General features: G+C 34.1%; 1 protein-coding gene across 3 annotated transcripts in view; it reads left to right on the top strand.

The window, feature by feature from the left end:
* LOC137573708 (phosphatidylinositol-3-phosphatase SAC1-like) overlaps nt 1-17831 on the top strand; it is a 31765-nt gene extending 13934 nt beyond the window's left edge. For 2 of the 3 annotated variants that reach the window (XM_068285713.1, XM_068285712.1), the window contains exons 2-5: nt 1083-1577; nt 11899-12002; nt 16457-16565; nt 17332-17831. In XM_068285713.1, coding sequence (XP_068141814.1) covers nt 1083-1577; nt 11899-12002; nt 16457-16565; nt 17332-17582 — 959 coding nt within the window. In that variant the 3' untranslated portion in view covers nt 17583-17831. Of the gene's footprint in view, nt 1-1082; nt 1578-10562; nt 10675-11898; nt 12003-16456; nt 16566-17331 lie in introns of those variants that run through there. The other variant, XM_068285714.1, reaches the window with a different exon arrangement.
* The last annotated feature ends 834 nt before the right edge of the window (nt 17832-18665 follow it).

The following is an 18665-nucleotide window of genomic DNA, read 5'->3' as shown; positions in this document are numbered from 1 at the left end:
AATAAAAACAACAAAAATAAATATTTAAAAATATTGCTTAAAGCTGACAACTAATTGCATAATAAATTGCACTTGATAATAATTACACATTTAAAGGCATATTTCAAGAAACCCTAAATGAATATACATATAATACCCATATATAAACTGGTAATCAAATGATGGGCGCGTGACAATTGAGAGGCGTGGCCATGAGATGTTTTTTAAAGAGTCTTTCAAACGAAATTTATATGTGCATATTTAGCTCATGCTCTCTCAACATTTATATCAATTATTTAACAATTTCAACTCATCATTTTGAAAGGGAAATATACGCCAACAACATACAGGGAGACTTGTATTGGGTCTCGCTCTTTCTCTCTCTATCTCTGTCTCCATCTGGGAGTGCAAATAAAAACTGCTGGCGGCAATCCGCTTAACTGCTCAGCATTTAAAGCGAAATGAAACAAATTGCCCTTGACACCATTGTGGACAGTAAAATGGCAAATGATCATCAAACTGTCGTTTAAAAAAATAAGGAAAACGAATCCACCTTGCCAAAAAGAAAGCCTAATTATCAGGAATCACTTCAAACAGACTGGTCAGTCTGGCACTTGGCAAAAGTTGCAACCAAAAATGTCATTAAATGTTCATTATTCTAAGCTTAAAAGGTGAAATTTCACAACACAAACTCAAGTAAAGTAAATGCAAATGGCAAATATCCTATAGTCCGAATTATAATTGATATTAGCAAAGGGTATTCAAAAACCGCTCCCAGTGGTCTGTTTCTTTTTGATTACTTCATTTTCGACACCTCTGCGGTGGCAAGGCTTATGGGATGTGGGAAGCGGGACGTTCATCTTCTTTATTGCAGCATTTAATGGCCCAACGTTTATGTAATTACCCCCCAGACCACAAGAGAAGACAAGGAGAGAGAGAAAAAAACTGAACCACCTGTTGGGGGCAATGTTGCACAATTGCCTCGGCCCACATGTGATTACACTTTAAGCACCCACACTAACACACGCACACACAAACACAAATACAATTAGGCACTTACACACAGTTGATTAATCGTGAAACATTTTAATTTTGGGTTTCAGGTACCAACACGAACGGCAGCAACAGCAACATCAATGCAAACACTTTTCAATTGGACCAAAGTGAATTGGCCCGACAGAATCAGATAACTCAACAGATATTTGCCAATTATTTGGAACGTCGACTTTTCCCCAATCGGAGTGCTAACCAAAAGATTCCCACCATAGCCGATATATTGCCCAAGCCGAAACCATCGGCCCGTCCACGTCCTCGTGGTTTTGCAGCCAGCGGCTCAGGCAATTTTAAACGCAGCGGCGGAGGTAGCCAGAGGAATCGCCTTCAAGCGGCAGCTGCAGCCAAAAGACAGGCCAACAATAATAATGGCTCCCATCGAAACCGTTTCGATGAGCAGACCGATCAGGATGCCCAGACCGATGGCGCAGACGATTTCGACTATGATGGCCAGGAGTCGCTGCAGAGTGTGGAATCCGAACAGCATGATCAATATTATGGCGATATATTTCATCGGGATCCAAGCGAAAATGAAATTGATAGTGGTAAGTGGACAGTCTTAAAATTACATATAATGCTTGAAGATCCCACATCGATTCGATCATTAATCATTGCTCTACAACAATGAGATGAAGAGATCAATTGGGGGAAAGGGGGAAAAATAGGATGGGCCGAGGCCCATATATACATAGCTGGCAGCCATTTGATGGTCATTAATCACACGGTTCAATGGTAAACCCTAACGTCATCATTATCCATTTTAATCAATCTGATTTGGCTTATAAAGCTAATCATTATTAGATTGTCATTCAACTAAAAAGAGTATTACCCTAATACCTTTCTTTCACCACTCAATTGAAGGTTCCACCTTATATGAAGTTTGTGTTTATTTCTTTACCTTTTTCATTCTTTTGATTAATTATATATATTTATTATGTTTTCACGAGATCATTTCAAAATGGTCTTTAGTTTTTAGACACAAATACAATATCTGCTAGAATATCTAATCTAATCTTACTAAATATAATGGAATAGAATAATATACTAGTTATAAATATTAACTAGTCTATTCAGAATGTGCAAATAGATGTTAGATTCGACTTGGCTTCGTTTTACAAATGAAAGTGAATTGAAATGAAGCTTTTTTAAGTAAAGTCAGATTGATTTGTCTTTACTGGTTAATATGTATTTTGAACCAATGTGCCCTTGTTGGCTTAAAGTTATATCCTTTTCTATTTTGAAATATATTAGCTTTTGGCTTTCCATAGGATGCCAACCCAACCCAAAACAACATCCACAGAAAGATTTCCAGTAGAAGTAAGGAAAACATAGACGCATTGTCCACTTTGCAAATTGTATAGAATTGTCGAAATTGCCTCTAAACATTTCAAAATAATATTTGGAATTTACTAATCCATTGTTCTTTGATTTGTTGCTTACTTCAAAGGATCCTAAACCAGGATCTGTTGACAGCGCTTTCTATTTATCTGGTAACACTTTTTTTCGCCAGAATGGAATTAGAAAAAATATATAAGCAGTATTTTGACTAAAAGTTTTCAAAAACAAAGAAACTTTAAACACTTTTTAATGAATTAACAACGATATGACTGTGTAAACGGAAGGATCTTCCATGAAAATGATTCATATGTGGCATACAATTCATGGTAATAGAATATCTATATATTTTATTTTTTTCCTCTAATCGATCTAATTGATTTTCATAGAATAAATACTACACATTTTACTTTTCCTTAACACTCCAATTCAACAATATCAATCAGAATTTCGCAATTTGGGACTTCCTTAAAAACTATTTCTAGGTTACATGAATATATCAACTAGATCAATATCAAGCATGAAAATTCAATCATAAAAACACACAAAAGACACAAGACAGAAAAAAACCCCGAAAGAAACATTTGAGACAAATGATTCGAGTATTTGGTTTTGTATTTTTGCCAAAAACTAATTTGCATATGAAAAAATAACTGCTATGCCATTAGCTGATCATTTTTGATGATCCATCAATGAGCCACATGTCTGCAGCAAGTGAAGGTCTAAAAGACTGAAAACTGTTTGGTTGGGGGGAAAAACCTGATTCGAAGAATTTGAAGAAGTAACATTATTAGTTGATGAAATTATACAAAATACTACAATATATTAAATTGCTTAAATTGGTTATAATTAAAATTAATCAATATGCCAGTTGTTAAAAGGCATATAAGTATAATGACTTTATAATTCATTTTTTTTTTCTGTTGTAAAATGTTGGCCAGCCAACTAATTTGTAAGTAAAGGCAATTATTAAAATGATTCATATTAAACTTCCGACTTCTGTTTCAAATTCTTTGAAAGAATGCTTTTGTTGTTGTTTCTGGTTCTTTTACACATTTAATTTATTTTAATTTGCCTTTAATTTGTTGTCACACATACACACACACACACACATACAAAGCATAGAACAAAGACCTTGAATTGGTCAAATAGCAATGAACTTATCACCCATATCGAACTACTCTATTCCTCTAGTCTCTAATCTGGTTTCTCTAGCATTTGTTTGGTGTTAGATCGAATGGAATTATGGCAACTCTTAGCATTTTAAAATTCAAATCGAACCGCATCATTCGTGGTAGGCACAGAAAGAAACTCTGAATATCTCGTGTTTCGAAATGCGTCTCAGACTTGTTTCTTGTTTGCCGATTTCTTGTTTCCAATTAATTAATTAGTTCAGCATCTGCTTATGCCGAAGAACCACAAAAACCGATGCCACTTACAAAATACCAGCACAAAAAAATAAACAAATCAAAATATATATATGTATGCCCCCCTCCCCACCCAAGATAAAAACCAAAATGTAAAGTAAAGGAAGCAACAGCAAAAAATTGAATACCAAGTAACAAAAACCACAACTGGAAACCAAGTTGCGCCAAGTTGAAGTTGCTGCTGCTTATGCAAAACACAAACACACACACACACATGGCAACGGTGGCAACAACAAGTGCAACAACAAGTGGTTGCCACCAACCACTCGATGGTAGTGGTGGTGGTTGTTACATGTTTCTCCAAATTGCGGCCATTGCAGATGGGTTCCATTTCCTCACAGTCCTCCCTTCTCGTCAGCTCTTCCCCTCCTCAACTGGCATATTGGTTTTTCTATGATATTTTTTTCCAGTCTTGGCCAAAACGCTTCAGCACTGAATACCAAAAACATAGACAATCAATTTTTATGGTCAATACTTAATCGTTGACATACAAATCATACATCGTATGTTGCATATTGTATTTTTCTTTGTTCAGAGTAAACTCAGTGGTCAGTTGGTTCAGTTTTTACTTCATTTTTGACACATTTACAAATGATTTTCAACTGAAATAGAAACAAATTTGATGTGTCTCTTTCTGACATACCGGAATAACAAAATAATTTTAAATATATAAAGGGAATATTCAACCAATCAATTTTACGAGACTCTTCAACAGACCTAAGATATATATCTTGATATTTTCGATAAAAACTCGATATATTATTTTTCATATCTCTTAAGGCTATAAGAAACTTAGAAACTTGATTCCTTTCACGTTTCATAATGTTTTAGTAGACAACAAAGACAAAACCTTTGAGAATCATCCAAAAAGTCACTAAATTTGAGATTCTATGAAAGAGTTTAACCCGTTTCGAGCATTTGCCTTTAGTTAGTTATATCTTAATCCATATACAAATGCATTTGGTCAATTTACAATAAACGCTCCCACATTTATCATAGGTCATTCGCTTGGACGATGCATTGAATAAATATTCTAAAACCGAATTCACTCCAAATCTTATCTCAACCGACTGTCAAGTTAAATTTAAGATCTTGGCAAAAACACAATATACAAAAATTTCCATTCGCAAAAAAAAACGTACGAAATGATGACTGTCCCTGCACGGAAATACAATAAAAGGAATGTTTGTGGCTAAACAAGTTTGCCAAAGCCAGGCCAAATCCATTGGCTGAGCCAAAACTCATGTTTGTTGTAGGTGCAATGTCTCCTCGAATCAATTTTATGGCAAATCTTTTGTTTCTTTCGCCTCTTGGTGACAGACTTGTTGTATGTGGTCTGCGTGTGTAGGGGGCTATAAATTTTTAGATGTGCTCCAACATTTAAATAAATTGACTGCTAGTAAACTACTTCTAACTGGTAATCGTAAATTCGCCAAGATAGTCGAGGCCAAGCCCAGAGGAAGAACCAGTTGCCCCTGAGGCAAAATGTAATAAAAAAAAGTATCATTGAACTAAATAAAACTACAGATTTGCCAAAATCTGAATGAAATAAAATAAAACAACAAAAAAAAAAAAAAAAAAACATTCCATTAAATGGCAAATGCTTTGGGACTTTATGGCTTATCATACGCCCTGTTGGCCCATTAGGTAAGCAGGCGTCAGAGCGCAACAGGAAAACAAATATTGAAATGGTGGTAATGATGGGTTGCCTAGCTAATAATAAACTACCATTAGCCAAACAATGATGACTCTCAAGCTGAAATTATGCAAAAATTTCTTGGAAAAATCAAATCATTAACAAGAAACAAAAAAAAAAATAAATTTTTGCCGAAATTCGTTTTAAGTTTCTTTAAGAACTCTTTCAATTTCCTAAATGGCACACGTCAAATGTTAAAGTTAATATCTCAACAACAGTTGACTAAATTGTTAATATCAAGACTTAATACTTTATACTTTAAAGTTCATAGTTTTTTTTTTCTTTAACGAAATTACGTATACGAGACGTTATACTCTCTTGTTTTTAAATTCTTAAAGACACAAACCACTTTGATAGAATTTGAATCGGGAATTCAAAATGGTTTTATGTGTTTTCTAATAAGTAGTTATTAGCTAGTTAGTAGACATTGCCTCACCAAGAGCAAAACTTCAATAGATAGCCTTCCGATCATAAAGAATTGCCAATGAAAGCCAATGAAATAAATAGATTAGGTAAATTTCTTAGCATTGTTTTTATAACTTAATGTGGTTTTGAAATTAAACAAAGACCACATTTTTATTCGAGCAAATTCCTATAAGTAGTAAATCAAACTTATTTGCAAGAGTATATATTATGCGGTTTGATTTTTAATGCCCATTTGACTATCACTTTTTGTGGTGCGTTCTGTTGGAGTTCTCTTTCTCTTTTTGGGGGTATTTTAGAACTTTTGGTTTCAGTTTCAGTGTGTAAGAGAACCTTTTTAGCAATTTGATATGACAATAGGTGGAGAGACATACATACATATGTGAGGGGATGCACATTTCACACACTTGACGCTTGAGTGACGGTTACCTTGGAGCTGAGATCGAGAGTGTTTGACAAACAACCGCAAAGTGTCCGAAAACTGTCCAATGGCTTTATACGGGGATGGTTAATCTTTTGGAGCTTCAATTTAGTCGTTGCTAACCACACACACACACACATACACTTAAACACAAACAAGTTGAGAGAAGATGTTCGAGCCAAGATGCTGCTGATTTGCTGACTTGCCGACTCTCTTGAACCAGTTAGTCAACTCTCTCGGCCACATTGCTGATGTGACTCTGTGGCTGTTGGCTCTCTTTTCGGCCAGAGTCTTTTGCAGAATCCAATTCCCGCTTTATCCAAAGCCGAAACGGCCCGAAATTGTTAGTTCTTCAACAGCCGACGGTCAGTTTGGTGGGCGCGCATGCGCACAAAAGTTGTCTTTATTTTTTCATTTAACTCTTGGTTTTTGTTTCTTTTTTTGTTTTTTTTTTTTTTTATTGATTGGAAAGATCTTAATGTATATTTTTTAACTTGTTTGTTGTTTTTTTGATTTTTTGGCAACTTTCGATTTCATTTCTAGCGATAACAATCTAAGAAAAGATAAAAAAAACAAACACAAAAAAAAAAAAAAAACGAACAAAAAAAACGTTTATTGATTCAAAAATTCATAAATCGTTTTTAAATAAATAACAGCAGCGGCAGCCTCAATAACAACAAAAACAACAAAACACAAAACAACGGCAACAGCATCAGCAGCAACAACAACAACAGCAATCATAATCAAAAAAAAAAAAATATATAAAAAATGCTCTAAACAAAAAGCGAAATTTTTGAAATTTTTTCAGGGTAAAAGTGTGCGGAAGTGTAAAGCGAAATAATCAAAAATTCAACAATTTTCTAACAACATTTGCATAAATAGTAAACATACATTTTTTGATTTGAATAATATAACAATCACACGAAAAACAACAACCGAAAAAAAAAAAAGAGAAAAATACAAATAAAAATCAACAAAGTTTCAAATATACACAGAAATATTTGTTTAAAATATATTGTTAAATTTATTAAAAAAAAAAACGAAACGCAACGAAATGCAAAAGTATTTGATTTTGTCTGTGATAATTTCTGTTCAACTGTTGAGCAGTTTGAATGGAATTCAAGCTTCGCCTCAAAAAGGATCCGTCCAAGGTCCTGTGGCTGGTATGTAAAATTAACTCTTTCTCTCTTTGTGTCACTCTCTTTCTCTCTCTTTCTTTCTTTTGTTATAAAGTATAAATATTATCCTCTCTTGGGCAAATCCTTTGCCCACAAATTATTGAATAAAGTAAAAATTAAGAAAATGTGTGAAATGTCTCTGCGGAAATCCTTATTAAGGCTTTACTTCCTAGGGACTGTAAATGGTCTGTATACACATATAGATACATATGGGTATGTGTGTTTCCGTGTGTGTGTGTGTGTAGATGTTAAGCGTTAAGCAAAACAAAATCAAAAATTCACTTTCACTTTTTTTTTTTGTCAGAGTGTTTTTTTTTAAACTTGGCTAAGGTGGAAGTGGTAGCAACATTTTTATATATATAGTCTACTCCATTTTGGTCCGGGGTGCTGTCTGGTGCTGTCATGAGAGGGGAGTGGGAGGGAAGTCTGGACGAGCTACCGCATTGAGTTAGAGCTGCTGCTGCTCCTCCATTGATTTATCTTTCTTATTTAAGCTGCTCCAGTTTGATTTGTTTAAACTTTTCTTTCTCTTTTTGTTGTTGTTGGAATCATTTAGTCAGCTTTTTGTGGCTTTTTATTTGCTTATGCACCTGTGCCTCAGTTGTGATGCAACAACATTTGGTTGACACGAAAAAGTCATTGAGGCAATTAAATTGGCAAAACAAATAAATCACATCATAAAAGCAAAAAAAATCATATCAAATTAAGGAGCACAAATTTGGGTCACATTTTGCCAACAAATTGAAGGCCATGGTCAAAATGGAAAAAAGAAACACCAAAAATGAAACAACAATGTTTGCAGACACGGAAATGGCTTTATGTTATTGCTAGTTGGGTACATGGGTAATTTGCGAGACATGGCGTATGTGTAATATTGTGTTAACGTGTGCCATTTTGCCAAAGATATTAGATTCAGGTTTACTTAAGAGTTGAAAAGGGAAACAATAATCCTATTTCCCACTCTAGTTTGAATCAATCAAACACTTGACATTAGAAATATGGCTGTAATAACTGATTACAAGAAGTGATCATATCCAATTCACCAGAAGAAGTCCTTACCCAACATTTATGACTATTTTGAACAGAAAAAGGATTGAATAAAAGTTTCATAAAAGCTGACTATTTTGATTCGTAAATGATCAGCAACGTTATGAAATGCTGGATAGATAAGTTTAGTTCTTAATTCTTCCCTAAAAGCCTATGAATATTAATCTTCTAAACTAGTCTTATCTAAATTACTTAAAAATCAGTTAGATCTGGTTGGGACTTAACTAAACTAAGCTCAACATTTCTATGATCATGTGATCAAGGACACAAGTGTTTCAAGTGTTGCTCTTTCCCTACCTAGTCGCATATTCACTTTGATGTTCATTTGCTCTGATAAATGATCTATTACCAACTTTAAGCACCAATCCCGATGATTATATATTCAAGTATATTAAATTCCATAAATTAAGTCTAGACTGTCGCTATTAATTAAATTTGAATGGTATAGAATCCATAAATCTCATCATATCTTAAATTCCTAATCAATAATTTGCCATAATAGACAAATTATAAAAGTGCAACCAATCAAATTATAAAACAAAGACAAAAAACCACTAACAACAACAATAATAGGAAGAATAACATGAAAAAAAGACGAAATGAGAATACAAACAAATAATTATCTTATCTAGTAAATAACCGAAATAAAAAGCATGAACAAAAACGTCAGTAAAGAAAAATATTGCAAATAATCAAATTTAAATATTCAAAATTCTTTTGTATTGAATTTGCTTTTTGAATTTGCATAAAAATAACAACAAAAAATTTCAACAAACATGCAAAAATTATTATGCAGGAAGATAATTTTATATTTAAAAATTCTTGTTGTTTTTTTTTTTTTTTTTTTTTTGTTTGTTGTTGTGTAAAAATTTATTATTCATTTACGTTGAATGTCAAGCGTCATCAAGAAATATACAAAAACAAAAAAAAAAAAAAAAAAAAGAAAAAAAAAACACAATATTCAATAAATTGAATATATTTCCAACGCATGGCCGATTTATTGAAGGTCAAAAAGCCTGACAAAAATTGTTTTTTAATTGCTCGTTTTTCTTTTCGCTGTTTTCTTTTGCCGTAATAATTTGTTGGTAGTTAATCTGGACGACAATTGACATTGACTTTAAAGTTTAAACTGCAAATGGCATAAAAAAGCAACTGAAAAAATTCTACAAATTCAGTTTAACGAATTTCGAATACCCTTTCGAGGTGAATTGTTCATGTGTGAGAGACTATACAAGACCTGAATAGGCAATAGACTCGTTTTGGAAAGTGTAAATGATAAAAACCATAAACTGGTTAGCATAAATCTCTTTTCATAAATCATATTTGCACATGTGGCAACAACAACAACAACTGTTCAAAATATATATGTATATTTATTTGCTTAAATGATTTAAATAAATAAACTTCAATTTACAGTTGAACAAACACGAAAATAGGCATGCAAATTAAAGTTTGCCCATTTTTACCTGCAGACAAATTCTATTAATCAATTTGACACCTCTTGATTGAATCTTGAATCTTGTATTTTTCGTTTATTATTAAATTGTTGTGACAAATTAGTAACCGGTCAGTATCCAGGTGGGAATTAAGTTGGAAATGTGATTAACAATATTACTTTAATGTCGAATGATGCAACTCGTGAGGAGACCTTTCACTAAGAGCCAAGTTCAATTAATTTTAGGCTAATGATCGTCCATCTTGATGATCATTTCAATTGTTATTCGAAATCTATTCGTTTAATTATACAATATGACAATTTTTCATCTAGCAATTTGTTTGAGGAAAAATCCTGTTTTCGAATCGATTCATCTAAAAGGCACCGCTTGAGACAAAAGACTGAAAAACTAATTGCAAACGAAGTGAATTTTGTTGTACAAATTGAATTATGATAGGTTGTCGAAAGAAAACAACAAAAATATAACCAAAAACATTCAACTCATTCATTTTAGTGTGTTTTTGTGCATTTCGAATTTAAATATTAAGTATTTAAATTCCTGTTTCAGTTTCAGTTTCATAGAAAAGAAGGAATAGAACAGCGGGAAACCGAGCCAACCGGTTCCATACTCCGATCTGAACAAGTTCAACTTGTCCGACTTTTCGTACATAATCCCAAATGACGTGTGCGTCGAGAAGAATCATTCAAATGGGCTTGAATTGAAACCAAAGTAGAACTCAACTGGAAACTAAATCAAGGTCGTCCATAACTTTTGTCTTGAGAAATCAAATCAAATATATACATATGTATATATGTTTGTTCACATATTTTTGTGTTCTTAGTATGTGAAGGTCATTTACGTCAAACATTTCAAGCAGACAGGTAACGGTGTTTCTTTTGTTTTAGCCACAAAAGAAGGCAAAGTTTGGCCACAAATTTGGTCGGTTATTTCGTTTTTTGTTTTCATTTTCGTTTTTATGTTTGTGTTTGTGTTATTTCGCTAATGTTGTTAATTAATCATCCGAAATGGTCTCCATCCAAGGTTCCGTCCGTAGCGGTGGGCGTCGCTGTCGCTATTGATGCATGTTGACGAGGCTGAACGAATGAAATAACGGCAAAAAAAGTGTGTAAATATGTTTGTGTATATGTATTTCGTGTGAAAACAATGCAATGGCCAAGTTAACATTTTGCATTCAACCATTAACAACAATGTGGCAAGAAGTAGGCGGTTGGTTGGGATTGTGGGGAGAGGGTACTCATCGTTGCTTCCAAGAAAACCACATCCAAAATTTCGCAACATTTTGATGTGTAAAAATAGAAAGGTCAAAGGTCATGAGTTTATGAGTTGTGTTAACTTTATGGCCCAAAAATCAAAGAAGCATTTTAGCCACACCTTCCACTTACACCTTGGGCAATCAGATTTTTACATCTCACTGACTGAAGTTTCCTCTTCAACGCTTTGTAGATCGTTTCAACAAAAGGTCCTTGCTTATGAACAATTTACTAATAAATACGCAAGAAGAGTTTGCCATATTCTAAAGGACTAATGATTTATGTCTATACATATATTTGCATCTTCCTTTGTTCAGTACTGAGTCAATGATTTATTAACTGTGAAATGATAATTCAAATTATATAATTCGCAATACTAAATCAAGCAATCAATTATAAAACTATTCCATTCCATGAATTCCCTTGAGAGTTTTTGTCTTTTGCCTGTCTGTGGCCTTTCCTTAAATAAGCTCCGAGAATTTCTGTTATTTTATTAACATTTTTTATTTCTGTTCGGTTTTTGTAAAGTTTGTTTTACGCATTTTAAATTTTACTTCCTTCATCACTTACTTATTTCTCTTTTTCTTCTTCTCTTTTCTTTTTTGGTCGCTTTTGTTGTGCGCTGTTTTTAGACTGCCCCAACTGCGTGGACGAGTCACAATATACACCCAATAAATGGACAATGCCGTTGCTGAAGCTGGGCGAGAAACGTTATTACCTCGGCATCTTCTTCAAGGTAAGCCACATAATTTCCACATTCCATGCTCCACGCTCCCCGTTACTGTAGTAAATGGAAAGATGCAACTGAAACTGGCCACCGGCCATCAGCCACCAGCCACTAGCCACCAGATTGCAGTCCGGTTCGATGAGTTCATAAACAAAAAAAAAAAAAAAAAAACAAAAAGAAAAAAAATTTAAGATTTTCGCTTGCAATTTCGAGCAAAAGTATTAACTACACTGTGCAACATGGTCTTGGTCAGAAAGAGATTGGGCAGATTTAATCCAAGGATAGTTACCTATCCTATTTTTTGCTTAAAGCGAAATTCCCCCTCTCATGTAGTTGTCAATTGAACATTTTCTCACCGTCATTAAGTTCCGTTAAGTGATAAACTATACCCTATGAATGAATTTACAATGCAAAGTTATAGTGGTTGGCTTTTGCTTTAAATTGGTAACGTCATAAGTCAATTTACGATGTGGCTTTAAAGTTCAAGGAGATTGCTTGAATGCTGTGTATGGAAAATAGATGAAATATTTATATGTTATTATTATTAAATTTTGTTTTTATGTGAATCATTTGCATACCCGTCCATCTCTTGATCGTTGGTCGTTAGTTGGAGTCTTTTTGGGCCTTTTGACTAATTCGTTTTTAATATGAATGGCTGCATAAATTGTCTGCGGCAACGTCATCGAACACGTCTTCTTGATGTGTTGCGTGAACCAGCACGCGCCTCTTTTTCAGGTGTTCATGGGCTTAGACCATGTGCGTAGTATCGGTATTAGTATTAGTATGCGTATTAGTGGTAGTCTTCTCAGGGCTCTTAACCAGATGACATTGGCTGTGTTGAGTTCTAGTTAAGGCTATTTGGACTAAAACCTAATGCCAAGTTATTGATATCAGTTGTCAATGAAATGCGCACTTTTCAAGGCTATATATATTCATATGTATTATTTATCAGCTTAGATAATGGCTAAATTACTTTAAAATGTTTCATAAAAAACAAGCATTGCTTACTTATATAATATTATTCAATGTTTCAAAAAGATTTCAAATACTCTTATCAACTTTTCTATCATCTTGTCAATCCTTATAGTCGTGTTTTCTTACTATCTTGAAGTCAAACACTTTTTTACACTTAATAGTTAGTCCACAAAATAAAATATCTTTAAGATTAGTCAATCCTGCGAAAACGAAGTCATCACGTTTCGTATTGTTTGACTCTCTATTTCGCTTCTTTTTAATTGTAATTCCCAATTAGTTTTAACATTGTAAGAGTGGTGAGCTAACCAGAATTAACTTCAAGCCATTTAAATCTAAATTTCAAACATTTCATTTTAAATATAAGATTCAAAATTGCAATATGAGATTGAAAAGATAGGTTCTATAGAAACTTCGTTAATTTTTTACAAATTAACATTCAATATTTCTCAAATAAAAGGTATAAACCGACGACCTTCCTCAAAGTTGATCAAAAAAATATATAATTTTTGGTTGAAAACTCCGCTAAAACCTTAAATTTGTTGTTTCCTTTGTGTTTCCTTTCAACTATAATACCCCAATGTCTGTAATTCTTAACTATGCTTAACTATTTCTCGTACATAAATCTTTTATTTTCTCAAGTGTTTCCAAAAATAATGATTATTGCTTAAATTGCAAATTATCAGCTTAATTTGATCCATTAAAGCTCAGCTAAGAAATAAATGAATGCATTCTAATCTATTGAATCTATGTGCAAGCCAAATCAAATTTAAAGGCACAATTCTTGAATTTTAATCGTTATTCTATTCTGGGATAAATCAAATTGAATCAAACAAGAAATGCATAAAATTATGGCCCATAGAAAAGTGTTGGCTTCGTTTTATCTTGCTCTGGCGTCAAATAGTTGGCAAATTAAATTTACAGCAACTCAATTAACCAAGTGGCAACAAAATTTCCATGCCATGTTTATGGCTAAAATGCCATTTAGCACATTTTGATCATTTGTGGGCAACCTCCTGTGTCCCTCCCCCGCCTTTGCCGTGGCTACCACATCAGGTCCGACATGGTCTTCAATTAACGCTTTGCATGGAGTTTCAAATCATTTAGTTTTGTTTGCTCTTTTTGCAATCATTTTGCAGTAGTATCTATTTTTTTTTTTTTCGCAAATTTAATTGCATCATTTGCATACTTATTACACACACATACACATGTATACGAGTTGCGTAATCCTCTAAACACAGAAAGAGAGAAGAAAAAACCGAATCCATATATGGTAATCTCAGTTGGCGTTATAATAAATTCATAACTCTATATATAATATGCACAGAGGTTCTTAATTAGTTTTCCCAATAAATTAGGCAAGAAGACTTTTTAATCGCCTGGTTATGCGTGGCTAATTAACAATGCGATAACCAAATGATCATCTTCTTCATACCGCCCATCCACCCACTACTCCCCGCCCCCTCATCCGGAATGCCGAATGGGAATTTGAAAGAGTCGTAAAAATCATTTAGAAAAAAATAAAATAAGCAACAAATTAAAATGTCAGTGCTCTGGGTTTTTAAAATGTTAAAATTTTAATCGCTATGACACAACACAAACACTAAGAGTTGGTAGGAGAGAGGGAGAGATGCAGTTGGATCATATAGGTATACCGTTAGAAGACAAATTTGGGAATATTTATGTCTTTTGCCATTTATTCGGTTGGGTTTTTTATTTGATTCTGTTGTTGTCTCTGTTCTCCAGAGAGAATTTTTGTGTGCTGTGGCTAATTAATGTTTAAATAATGAATTCAATTCGCAATTTATCTGGGCGGCATTCATATGATTTGTTTACTTAAGAGGAAAAGAGCAAGATATATATGAATGTATGTAGTTTTGCATAAAAATTAATTACGTTTTTTCAAGATTTTTGTTTTGGTTTGTTTGCATTTGCAATTAAAAAGCGCTGAAATGTCGAATTAAACTGTGAAGATTTATATGACAACGTATAAAAAAAAATATATATATATTCTTTAAATTAAGACACGAAATGTTTGATTAAGTGAATCTTAATCTAGATTATTTGCATGCGACAAAACGGTAAAGTTAATTGCCTTTAAACCAAAACAAAAAATAAAACCATAAACTTGGCATGCGTTAATTGGGCAAAATGTTAATTAAAGTTAGCAATTCTCTCTCTATTTGGTACACTTTCTGCCTTTAAGTCAATTAAAGTGTTTGTATGATATGAGTAGACTGTTATGCCACATTCCATTCGCTCTGTGTGTGTGTGTGTGTGTGTGTGGGTGAAAGAAATCCTTGGTTCACCTTTGCCACCATAAAGGCAACTAATTGACTTCTCAAAGCCAGTTAGCCAAACCGAAAAACCTTTTACAGCCCAATAAACACTTTCAAATGAAAGGTAAAAGCAGATGATAGCGTGGGAGAAAAGGACGGAAACAACAACAGACCAAGTAACCACACAACAGGCAGCACGAAAACGCAAGTGAACACGAAATGAAGGCATTAAACACTTCCAGCCTGGCTAACACAGATGACACACACACACATATGTGAAACGAGGCAACTGCAAGGATGCCAACACACAGTTTGAGCCTTATTCGCGCACAATTACGGCTAATACAATTAAAGCAAAGTTAATGTCATTGACGACAGGAACAGAAACAGGGCAGAACCATCAGAACTATGGCTACTCCAACCTGCTCCACCGTTTCCCTCGATTTCCGTCTCTTTCTTCCCCCACATTGAAGATAGTTGCGTAATCGATTTATGTGCACATCAACTCACCCAACATAGAACCGTGAGGCACTCACTAAACCGTGGCACGGGGAGCGCCAATGGCCAATCAACAGGCTGAAAAACTTTTCAGCTAATTAGACCAGCCAAAAGCCATTAGTGTTAATTGAATATCAAATTGCCTACATACATATACACCTTGTAAATACATATATATTGTTATACAGGATATTGTGTGGTTCGTAAGGAACTCCGATTGATGAAAAACCACATCATATAGTAGTTACACACTCGACACTAATTGGCTTCACATTCAATTTTCACTATGCAAAACCAAATCAAATAAACCAACAGACTATACACATATACGTGCATATATACATATATATGGTAGATATATAGATATAAAAAAAAATCGTTGTTGCTTTTCATTCAGCACATTTTTGTCAGGGTGTTGAAGTGCATCTGACAACGTGGTAAATGCAATTGAATATGTATCGATTGAAAATAGAATTGTATTGATTTAAGAAAATGAAAAAAAAGAAGGAAAAATGAAGGTGTCAGTTAGACCTGAGACCAGCTCAACTTGATGTGGGTTAATTGGCCGAAGATTACGTAATCCATCAGCAGTTAAAGATTCATGATTGGAAGCATTAAAACAACAAATATAACTCTAACTCTTTGACTTTATATTCCTTTTGTACTCTATCTCATTGGTTTGTTGTACTTATGGTTTTTTTTATTTTCTTACAGGCAAATTGGTTCAAAGCCACGCAATATTGTCGTTACCATGGCATGCATTTGGCTAGCATCTCATCACAGGAAGAGAACGATAGACTAGAAAAACACATACGGGACTTTGGTAAGTAATCAATGGCCAATGGAATGCTCTACGGCCAAAATGGAATAAACGAAATCAAATAGTTGACAAACGAGCAGAATGAACATGCTTAGAGCGACTAATAGTCACATATTTAATGCCAAAGTCCATGTAGTTCGAGCTGAAAAAGATAGTGTATTCACATATATTGTAAATGCTAGCAACCAGTCAGTTGGTGGGCAACTTAAATCAGTTAAGAGCCGATCAATGTGACGATGTGACGATAGTGAAACGTTCAAACGACAAACAAACATTTTGAAATGCAATAAGATTGTTAGGAATGGGAATGGGAATGGGAATGGCACTGAACACTGGTCACTGACTGTCCAGCCAACTGGCTAGCATGAGTTCATAATACGCGGAAGTTGGTAACCAAAAACCAAAGCAGCAACAAAAGGGAAATGCAGTCAGAGCATGGATTGGGATTTGGCATTGTAATGAAATGGGTTGGAGAAGGAGGTGGTAAAGGAGGCCAACTCTCTCAATGTGTGTGTGTGTGTGTGTGTGTTTGGCCGCAACATGCACTTTCCATTGCATAAATCGTTCAAAAAAGTGAATGTGGGCAATGTGTTGGCCGTTTCGCAGGGCCATGGGCAATGGACACACCTCCTTTCTCCAATGCCCAAAATTTTAAACTGTTTTAATTTGTGTGTATGTGTGTTTTCCCACTTTGATCAACTCAGCGTTTCATTTCTTTCTTTCTCTCTCTCTCTCTCTCTCTCTCTGTTTATGTAATTGTCATCTGCAGGCTTGGGCCACGAACATTTCTGGATATCCGGCACAGATCTGGCCGATGAGGGTAACTTCTTTTGGATGGCCACTGGCCGTCCAATTACTTTTACCAACTGGAATGCCGGCGAACCAAATAATTTCCGCTATGAGAATGGCGAGGAGGAGAATTGCCTAGAGCTATGGAATCGGGATGGCAAAGGTCTCAAATGGAATGACTCTCCATGCAGTTTTGAGACATATTTCGTTTGTGAAGTTCAGCCCAATTGAATGAATTCATAGTTGCATGCAACATTTTGGGACAGAAACAACAACAACAAGAACATTTTTTCTTTTTTTTTTTTTTTTTATTAAATATATCTTGTAAAACCGAAAAAAATCGGTAATTTTACATGTGTAGTTGTAATGTGTAAGTGTAAACAACAACAAGAACAACAACAACAACAACAAAAAAACAAAACAAAAACCAACAAACAAGCAAAACAACATAAAAAAGAAAGAAAAAGAAATCAAGTGAAAACAAAAATGTAATTGTTGATACTTAATTATGATTAGCTAGTAAACCTAATTAAATTATATTGTAGGAATTTGTATCTTCTCATGTAAAGTAATCATAATACATAATAATAATAATAATAATAATACATAATAAAAAACAAAAACAAACAGAAAAATGAAATAAATAATAAATAGAAATACAAAATACGCGGAAAATTCCAAGAATCTCAATTTTCCGTGCATTGCTATGCTGTGCTGTGCCGTGCTGATGTGCTCGTCTTTCATTTGTTCATTCATTGAATTCCCCTGGGTGCAACGGTGCGTATGAGCAATCCATTTTAACAGCCACGCTCAATAATCATGTTACCCATAATGCTGGCAAATAAAATTGAAAGTGGCTGTCAGCAGGTCCACATTCCCCACAACCAATCGACGCCTTCTACCAATATCTACCACACCGTTTCGGGCTCTCCTGGATATCCAGCAGCTCGTGCTCATACCCTCCACCTGATAGGGTAATCGGATATATTAACATAACAAAAATGTTTGTACTCTTTTCCATTTCCATATGAAATGTGTCAGACAACCGAAAACCCTGCATTCCCTTAGATAGTCTAATAAGTTAATTCTAGGTTACTTTTAATCTTAGTTTAGTTAATTTACCCTCCCCTATCCCATCTTTACCATACTCATAACTGATTAATTTCAGTGTTGGAAACTTTTCTTGGTTAAAGTGAATCATTTCACAAAGTGGCACGCATTTCCGTGTTCATCTCCATCCTATTTTTTCTGGGTTTTTAATCGTTTTAGCTCTACTTTTTGTCAATTACTTGCTAGTACTTATATTAAAGTTGT

Source organism: Drosophila tropicalis, unplaced genomic scaffold, assembly GCF_018151085.1.
Source record: "Drosophila tropicalis isolate 14030-0801.00 unplaced genomic scaffold, ASM1815108v1 contig_443, whole genome shotgun sequence".
Taxonomy (NCBI): domain Eukaryota; kingdom Metazoa; phylum Arthropoda; class Insecta; order Diptera; family Drosophilidae; genus Drosophila; species Drosophila tropicalis.
Note: the sequence above shows the minus strand (reverse complement) of the source record. Positions and strands in the feature narration are given on the sequence as shown.